Source organism: Telmatherina bonti, assembly GCF_933228915.1.
Source record: "Telmatherina bonti genome assembly, chromosome: 12".
NCBI lineage: Eukaryota > Metazoa > Chordata > Actinopteri > Atheriniformes > Telmatherinidae > Telmatherina > Telmatherina bonti.
This window is the reverse complement of record NC_136610.1, coordinates 25,255,360-25,265,268: the sequence shown is the minus strand read 5'-3', so window position 1 is coordinate 25,265,268 and position 9,909 is coordinate 25,255,360. Positions and strand designations below refer to the sequence as shown.

The 9,909-nt window shown below is 39.4% G+C and overlaps 1 protein-coding gene across 1 annotated transcript; it reads left to right on the top strand.

Moving 5' to 3' along the window:
• Nucleotides 1–325: 325 nt before the first annotated feature.
• On the top strand, nucleotides 326–9,373 carry LOC306763590 (zinc-binding protein A33-like; the record flags this gene model as incomplete). Its single annotated transcript, XM_079250435.1, has 6 exons — nucleotides 326–844; nucleotides 1,424–1,519; nucleotides 6,432–6,665; nucleotides 6,830–6,852; nucleotides 7,706–7,821; nucleotides 8,808–9,373. 6 exons carry the CDS (start codon nucleotides 326–328, stop codon nucleotides 9,371–9,373), a joined length of 1,554 nt encoding a protein of 517 aa, XP_079106561.1.
• Nucleotides 9,374–9,909: the final 536 nt, after the last annotated feature.

The following is a 9,909-nucleotide window of genomic DNA, read 5'->3' as shown; positions in this document are numbered from 1 at the left end:
ATAGATGTGTTTAGATGTCCTCAATGTGTTAGGCAAGTTCTATGGAAAAAAAAACCCCTTCGTAATAGAGAACACAGCTTTCTTTCTGCCTCTTTCTGATTCACTGCTTCCAAGAAGTCTGATGAAAGTCGTTTGCCCCGTGATGGATCAGACGCTCCATTGCGCAGCTGCACTGGACCTGTCTCTGCACGTCTTCCGTCTTTTAACTGAAAAATTGCACTGTTGTCAGCTTCAGACCACTCCCTTTACCAGTATGAACGGAAGAGCAGTGTAGTCTCGACTTGCCACAGTGTTGCAGTCATCAGGACTATGAGCGCTGCAGAGAATGGCGGAATCCAGCGCGCTTGAAGAGCTGCAGTCGGAGCTCACTTGTCCTGTGTGTCTGGAGTTGTTCCGTGATCCGGTGATTCTCGAGTGCGGACACCACTTTTGCCAAGTGTGCATAATCCAGTGCTGGGAAGCAAAGGCAGACGAGCTTTCGAGTTGCCCAAAGTGTAGAAAGTCGTGTGCGCGTAAACTGCGACCAAACTCGCTCCTGTGCAACGTCGTGGACAGCGTGCGCAGAGCCGGTGTCATGGACTCGGCCGCGGGTACATCTGGATGGGACCATGCAGGTGCTCCGGAGATGCCGGAGGAGCGCGAGCCCGGGTCCAGCATGAGCAGCGTGGCTTCATCCATCGGGCACTGGCCTCACTTCGTTATGGACATGTGTGAGGAGCACGAAGAGAAGCTGAAACTGTACTGTGAGGACGACCAGCTCCCCATCTGTCTGGTATGCGGGATGTCCCGGGACCACAAGACCCACAACGTCATCCCTATCACAGAGGCCTTTGAGAACTACAAGGTGTGTTCTGGCTCCTCTCTCTGAAGTTCCCCAACTAACTTTACTTTACTTTCCCAGGCTTTGTGTTTTACTCTAAATCAGGTTGCATGTTGCTGTTTTTTTCTTTGCTTTTTGTATTTATTTTTCTGCTCCATGACAGCTTGGAGCTGCATGGAGTCAAAGTCAGGAAGTGCGTCTGGAATGTGTTTTCACAGAACCGACCTACCACAACTGTTAAAAGAATACACACTCTCTGTGTGTCCTGCCAGCCTTATGGTACTATGTTTTTTACAGGAATTCAGCACACCTGTGTGAACTCCATAACTCCTCTATGCCTTCATTCTCACCACCTGACAATCATCAGTTTGCTTTAAGACTCCTGTCTGTGTTTTAACGCGTTTTACTCCAAAATGATCATTCTTGTGTATCACTTCTGAGTAGAGGAAGGCAGGCCATCATATGACTCCCGTTAAAGCTTGAATGCTGCTGTTCACAGTGAAGCACCACTCCAGTTAACCCATTCATTTAAGGATGAACTTGTTGACCAGCTTCACTGCTTAACATTTTGTATAATTGCTTATCTCTTCTGTTGGCAAACAGGACAAACTGACCAGCGCTTTAGAGAGAGTCCAGCTGCAAACAGAGAGGGCTACACTCTTTCAGAGACGGAGCAATGAAAAGATCCTCCTCATCAAGGTACCCAGATGTTTGTTTGTGTTTATGTGTATGTGATATTAGGGAAGACAGACTGTCTCCGGAACTCAGTCCCAGCTAAGAAAGAGGACAAACAAAAGCACTTGTTTTTTGTGCGCTCTCTGAAGTTCTGGCATCCAGGTGACATTCACCTGCTTTTCTCACAACATGATACTCAGGTATGACTCGTTCTTTGATGACACACCGGGATTTTAGTCACGTTTGAACGTGATAATTGCCATGGTGGACCAGATCCTCCACTTGGAAGGAAATATTCAAACACGTCATTTTCTATTTGTCTTTCACACACCTACTTCTTTCACAGTCAGACGCATAAAAAGCTTATGATCACTTACACTCGCATGAACTGTATGTACAGAATGTACAAGTACATAGAAAGAGATAACAGCTTGCAGGGTTTAGACTGGCACATAGCAGCTTCCACCGAAAACTCAGGTTGTTGTCCGTGTGTGTTTATTTGCAATATGCGAGTTGTATGTTTGCTGCCTGGGAGAGTTTCTGCTACTGCAGATAACTTCTCGTATCTCCTGCAGGCTACTGCAAGCTCTCCTTTTCCTTCCCATACGCCTGCAAAATAGTCCGCCTGTGGGGTTTAGCGCCTGATGTTTTGACCCACTTTACATACGGACTGAAAGATTTTCACTTCTCTGTTTGTCACTTAGACAGGATGTGGGTGAGCAAGGTTGAGCGGATGTTTGTCTAATTTGTCTTTTCCTGCAAATTTCTCTTTCTGTGTTTCTGTGTGGAAAATCAAATAAACAGTTGGTGGATCTATTTATCAGTGGAATCTGCAGGAATATAGATGCTTTATCTAGTTGCTTTCAATGAGGTTGCTGTTTTGACAGCTGGATTTTTTTCTTTTTCAAAAACATGACACATTTCAGTAGCTCTTTGTTTTATGAATTAGTACATTTTTTTGTGTTCTTAATGGAAGCAAGAGATGGAGACTGTAGAGGTAATCTATACAGAAAAAGAAATGTAAATATAAAAAAGGAAAGATAAGTACTTAGAGGGAACAGATCTCTGCAAAGTAACTTATTTCCACACATAGTGTGATTTCCACCTGATGCTATGTGATGGACTGACCATGTTGTACCCTGCCTCTCGCTCAATGATTGCTGGTATAGGCTTCAGCTTCCCCCTGGCCCTAACTGGACTAAGTGGTTAAGAAAATAGATGGATTTGATGCATTCATTTTATATATAATATTAGACCCATTTATAATCAGAACTTAGGTTTAGCATTTCAAAATAAAAATGATAATATATTAATAGTCAAATAATTATTGAAAACAGAGCAACCTTGTTACAGTCACAAAGCTGTGATTTAATTACATTGCATAAAGGTAATATTAGGCACTTTCTCTTTCTCGCAGTGGTTAAAATACTTTTAAAAATTCCTGTGTTCACAAAATTTAATGGAATCTAAGTTAGACCACAACCCATTCTCAGAAAAATACAGAAATCCACTCAGTAGTGTTTGTGTAAAGTTGCTAACAGACAGACGGACAGACAGATAAACGCTGACAACAACATACCTACAAGGGGGTGTAGGGAACAAACAACTTTCAGCCTTTTGTTATTTCAGAAAATGTACTACCTGTAATTTTATAATATTTATATTAAAAGGTATATGACAAAAAGCTGAAATGACACAATAACAAAAGCATAATAATAGAAACTATTACCTGCAAACATCTGGTTTGGGCAGGATTCACATGGAGCTTAGTGACCATGAGCTGAACTTTGTGCTTTGGTTGGTTTTTGTCCTGTTTCATTGGAGGGGATTCTGAACTCTGTCGGTTTGTGAGTAAACGAAAACCTGTTTAGTTTATGTGTACAGACAGGTTTGGTATTTCACCTAAGGTAGACTGGTCTAAAACTTAACTTAGGAACTAGGATGAAACAAATTTCAATCAGATTTGAATGAGAATCACTTTATTTGCCATGTTCATATAAACAAACAAGGAATTTGACTCCGGGATCAAGTTGCTTTCCTTGTTCTTACAATGAAAAAAAAAATAAGCAAAGAAAAAGCAAAAAAGAGAGAAAAAACTAAAACAAATAACTAAATGTAAGGTAAATTGAAATAAGAAATAAAATAGTAATATAAAGTACAAGCAACAGTGAACATAGTATTTTCTAATCATTTACATGGTATCCATTAGGGCTGTGATGATATGCTTTTGTCTTGATTTGTTTCAATTCCAATTTTTGGGTGCCGATTCGATTTAAATTGCAAATCTCACAATTCTTCGATATTGCTGATTTTTGTAGATTAAAAACAACAAAAAAATGTACAAAATTTCTTTGCTCGTTAGTTGCTGCTGAAACGCCCAAGAAAACAAATAAAAAGATTGATAAAAACAATAAAAATGACAAAAATTTATTGTGGATTAATTTTTATTAATTTAAAAATAAAATACATTTTTTAACAATCAATTTTAAAATTGTGAAGCAAAAAATCCCGATCTTAGATTTTTCTATTTAATTTTCCCACCCCTAGTATCCGCACTGTATTTGACAGTAATTACAGGCTGAGGTTACATGGATGTGTCCAAATGTGCGTCAGCGTGGTTTTTGTTCATGACAACGATTGCCTGGTAGGCCTGGGTAATTTCTTTAAGTAGGAGTTGTGACAATGTGAGAGTTTTTCATGGATACGATAAAGATGTGTTCTGCCATATGCCAATGTCTTATCCAATTAAACTCAACTGCTGGCTCTGACAAGCATTTCTCATGATTCTTCTGTTTTCTCCAACTCACAACTTTACTGTTTTGCGTCACTTTCACTCCTCTCATTAGAAATGTTTACAGCAGAATTGGCCTAACACAATAACCTTGCAGCTGAAAAGATAAATGTTTCCTTCAGATTTGGACAAAAACTGTGACTGAAGGAGCAAGTTAGATTTTTATGGACCTAAACATTCAATCTTTGAACACAAATACAACTCAAACTGAATGCAGAGCTGTAAAACTGTGGTGTGTTTTAAAAATTCAAAATGTAAACCGGTACATGAAGCACTATACACTCACCAGCCACTTAATGAGGTACATCTTATATTAGTACTGGGTTGGACCCCTGCTGGACCCTCTGCAAGGAGTTGGAGACATAATAGCTTCACACAGTTGCTGCAGATTTTACGACTGAACGTCCATGAGGCAAACTCCCATTCCTCCACATCCCAGGAGTGATATACTGGATTGAGATTTGGTGACTATGGACGCTACTGGAGTACACTAAACTCATTGTCCCGATCAAGAAACCAGTTTAAGATGATATGAGCTTTGTGGCATGGTGCATTATCCTGTGGAAGTAGCCACCAGATAATGCTACACTGTTTCCATAAAGGGATGGACATGGTCAGCAACACGACTTAGGTCGGCCGTGAAGTTTAAATCATGCTCAGTTGGCACTAAGAAGCCCAAAATGTGCCAAGAAAATATCCCCCACACCATTACAACACTACCAGTTTGAGCCATTTGGTAAAAAGGAGGATGACTACACACTCAAAAATAGAGGTACCAGCTTGTACCTAAAAAGGTACAAATGCTTGTCGCTGGGGCTGTACTCTTTTGAGAGACATTTCTGTACCCTTCAGTTCTGGTCTATTTTTGTACCTTATCAAGTTCAACCTTACCTTATCAAGTTATTTTTTTTATGTTTTCCACAGCATCACGCCTGGTCCATGCCACTTAGCAATATTATCTTATCTTTAATCTAGAAATAATCTTCAAAAACTCAAAATACTAACCAGCCGTACACTTAGTTTGCAGCATCTGACCTTCATTGTCTGGTGTAGTAAATGACTGTTAAGTAGTACTGTCATCACTCAGCTCCGCTCTAGTTTGTAACATTACAACCACAATAGTTTTTTTTCTCCATCTTTGTGGGTCTAAACCGGTCCTAACAATACATTTCTTTAGAGGCAACTTTTAAATTTTTTTTATTAAAATCATAGCACTGCTGCTAACAATAGTTTTTGTCACAACAACCATTTTTCAATGTTGCAGGTACCCTTATGGTTAAAATGGTACAAATTTGTACTTTATCTCACTTTGAACCCTTTTTCATACTCTGAAGGTGTACTTCTGGTTTTTTCAAAACCAGTATTGTACTTTTGAGAGAACATTTCTTTAAAATGTACCTATAGGTACAGAAATGTCCTTATCTTGTACCTCTATTTTTGAGAGTGTACATGATTTCATGTTTCCACCTAATTCTGTTTTTATTTTGTGGATGCTGCAGCTGAAAGTTGAACTCATCTTAACTCCTCTTCTTTCTCTTTTCTGATATTCAGTTCAAACTTCAGCAAGTTGTCTTGACCATGTCTATGTGGCAAAATTACTGAGCTGCTGCCATGTGACTGGCTGATTAGTCATCTGTGTTAACAATATTACTGACGAAGTGTACCTAATAAAGTGGCCAGTGAGCGGACAAATCAAAACAATACCTTTATTGTCCAGCCATTTGCATTATTATCTGTTTAGGGAAAGTATAATAAACAAACAAAATTACACAATTGCACAAATTAAAGTATTGAATAAACAGCCACGACAAAACCACCTGAAAGTATTAATTTTTTAGTGTTTTTACTTCAAAGGTTAATCCTGAAAGCATTTTGTATTTTGTTTCATGAATCCATTCACCCAAAGACTGCTGGGATATCTCTCCCACGACTCTCATTGGATTAGGTGGTTAGGATAATGAATGAATGGATGAATGCATTCACTATATAACTAATTAATTTCTAGTTAACACTGATTTAGGGAGCCCTTGAAAACTTGGAAGCAAAACAAACTCAAAGCTAAACCATTATGAGCAGAAAATCAGTTTATTTTGCCATGTAAACAGATCTCTGCTTTTCATGACCGGAGACTTTTGTGTGTTCCAGGGCAGAGCAGGAGATTTGGAGGAGCTGGTAACCGCAGAGTTTGGTCGTCTGAGGGAGTTCCTGCTTGAGGAAGAGGAGCGCATAAAGCAGAAACTGCAGAAGGAGAAGGAAGAGAAGCTCAACCAGCTGGAGGAGGCGCTCACCCAGGCCACAGAGCAAATTAGTCAGCTGGAAAATACTGCAGAGAAACTTCGCCTCAAACTGAGCGAGGAAGAAAACCCAGAACAACTCAAGGTGAGGGGGGGAGATGTGGGATGGAGGAGCGTGAAAATTACAGCTAAGCAATAGTCAGGAAGTGTTAAGAGAATATGATTAAGTGCAGCATCATAGATTGGATCTGCCTGCATGTAACAGCAGAGAATGGGTGCTTTGTAATCATTTCATCTGTTTTGTTTCAGGGAATAAAAGATTTCATCGGAGGGTGAGTGTCAGTTGGGGGTTTTTTTCCCTCTGGTATCAGGATGTTGCAACATTATTGCTTTTATTACAGATTTCTCTGCAATCCTTCATGTATGTCCACATGACTGATGTCTAAATGAAATGTCACAAGGAGATAGGACATTGTTTTGCAATCAGTTGTCAGTCTAGTTGAAACATGATGTGAGGGCTTGATTGTGGTTTAGTGACTCATCGTCACACATTGTCATGCCTTCTTGCCACCCTAAGAAAGCAGACAGAGTAAGCCAAATCAAGCCAAACCAGCTTTATTTATATAAACACTTTGCTATGAAAACCTCTGGATAAACTGCTGAATATGAAATAACTAAAGCATAAAAGATTAAATAGATAGAAAAATGCAAACAGATTGTCACCTCTTGCATGCTCAGGATAGGAAATTGGATCGATGACAAGATATGATACAATCTGATGTTTTTCCTTAACTAGGCTATTTAATAGGAATTGGCACTAGTTGATGTGTCTGTAAAGTACCCTGAGGTAATTGTTGTAAAGTGGTTCTATACAAATACAGCTGAATTGAAATGTATTGAATTGAATTAAAATAATTATATATAATACAGTAAAACAATTAATAAAACTATAATTGGGTGTATTTGGATTTATTTATTGTTTACATAACCTTAAGATGTTTTTCACCTTATTCTATCCTTAAATTGTTTGTGTGGCAGCTAACATAATTTAGCATATTTAATATCTTTCCTCTTTACATCAAAGAAAATAGCAACAATCTTTTCGGGCTGTAATTTTTTTTTTTTTTTTTTTTTTTTTTTTTTTTTACTATACATTGATTTCATGTTCAACTGTTCTCCTTTCAGGGCTGAAAGCTTATTTGAGCAACCTCCAGAGGTGGACGTGGATCTGCAGTCAGGAGAGTTCATGGGACCTCTGCAGTATAGGACCTGGAGAAAAATGAGCTCAATCTTACAGCCAAGTAAGAAGATCCACCTCAACATGTGTCTGTCTTGTGTCGACATTTATTGCTTATAAGTTTTAAACTCATTCCACAGTTTACGGTTCTGTGACTGCAAACAAGAAATAGCAAAATAGCTAATTAACAAAACTGTTATTCTGAGTCAGTTGTTCTTCCCTTTACCCAAGTGTTGGTTGCACCATTTTTACTTTTTCTTCTTTTTCCTGAAGTTTCTTTTTACACATACTGTCAAACAAAGACGAGAACTCAGAAGATACAAACTCTATCGCTTCCACATTTTTTACCACTCTTCTAAAATGAAAGAAGTTGCTTCAGAACTGCTCATATAAGATTATTAATTTCCTCCAAAAGAATTACATTGACTCCAATATTAAACTATTTTGGAAGACTTATCAAAGTTTGCTATATTTTCAGGGGGCATTTTTAGATGAGCATTTCATGTTAGGACAGTGTCAGCTGGCTAATGTTGGTTGTTGCACATCATTTTCCAAAGTGTCATCATACATTGTTGCTCGAAAACTATCCCTCTGATGCAACGCCAGAGATTAAGAACATTTCTCGAGTTTCATGACTGTTGCATGCATGATTTATATGTAATTTGTGTCCAGCTAGCTAATGCTGTTGTCCAGCTCATCTTACATTAATTGCTGACATAGACATTTAATTTACTTGCTGAAGGTCGATAAGATAAGATAAGAAGAGAAGAGAAGTGGAAATGAGAGGAGAGGAGAGTGCTTTTCATTGACACGAGGTCACAAAATGCTTCCCAGCAATAAAAACATTGAAAAACGTGCAACGTTTGGAAAAACCCAACAGTATAAATACACGACAGTGTCTGTGAGTCTATTTGGAGCTAAAATGCTTGCCTGAACAAATATGTTTTTAAAAGCATCAATGCAGATCCTGGGGAGGCTCAAGATCCCGATGTCATTCTTTGGCCCCATTGTTCCTTGTCGTTGAACTGGTTTTTTGTTGTTTTTTTTCAGTTGTCTCTGCTGTGACCCTTGACCCAGACACGGCCTATCCGTGTCTATGGGTGTCTTCATGCTGCACAAGCGTCCAGGTGGGAAGAATCCAGCCAAACTTACCAAATAACCCTGAGCGATTCACCCGTTACAACATTGTCCTTGGCTCTGAGGCCTTCACATCAGGCAGACACTACTGGGAGGTGGAAGTGGGCTCAAAGACAGCATGGGGTCTGGGCGTGGCCAGCGCCTCCATCAACAGGAAGGAAGAGATCAGCCTATGTCCTGATGATGGTTTCTGGACATTAGTGCTAAGGGATAGAGGCAACGGCACCAGTGAGTATGAAGCGTGCACCGACTCAGATGACAACTTAATATACCCCTCAAAGCCCCCTCGGAGGGTGGGAGTATATCTGGACTATGGCCGTGGTGAAGTGGCTTTTTATGATGCTGGAGACATGAGCCACCTCTTCACTTTCTACAATGCAAAATTCGGAGAGCCTGTTTTCCCCTACTTCAACCCCTGGCCAATCATCAACGGACAAAACTGGGAGCCGCTTACAATCGTGACACCTCACTGGGGCTAGATTTTCCTTCATCATCAGCATCATCAGATCCTGGTGTACCCATTAGCACTCACACATGTGCCTTATTGAAGACTTTTTGCCTGCATGATTTACAGGTAACCCTGATTCCTGATAGATATCAATAAACAACTTAAGGACACTATAAAAGACCTGAAAAAAACTCAATGAAACAGCCCAAATCAATAACTTTATGCTCCAAAAAAAGTGATATCTGTGGAGCTTAAACTTAAACTTCATCTGTCTTTTTTCTACATAGATCCACTGTTGTCTGACCAGCAGAGGATATTTTTCTTCAACTCTGATAGCAGTTAATCTTAGTGCCAGCCAACATCAGCTGACAGCACAAGTAAATCCTTTCCTGCACCTAAAAATCCTTCATTCATGCATCTTATTAAAGGAATTATAAAGGCTATTTCAGCATGACTACAATTTCTGTGTCCTCTGAAAACCATTTTTAGCCCACTTAAATCTCTGCTCCACCTTATTGTGTAAAGCAACTACATGTCTTTTGTTAGTGATACCTGCACCACAGCTGC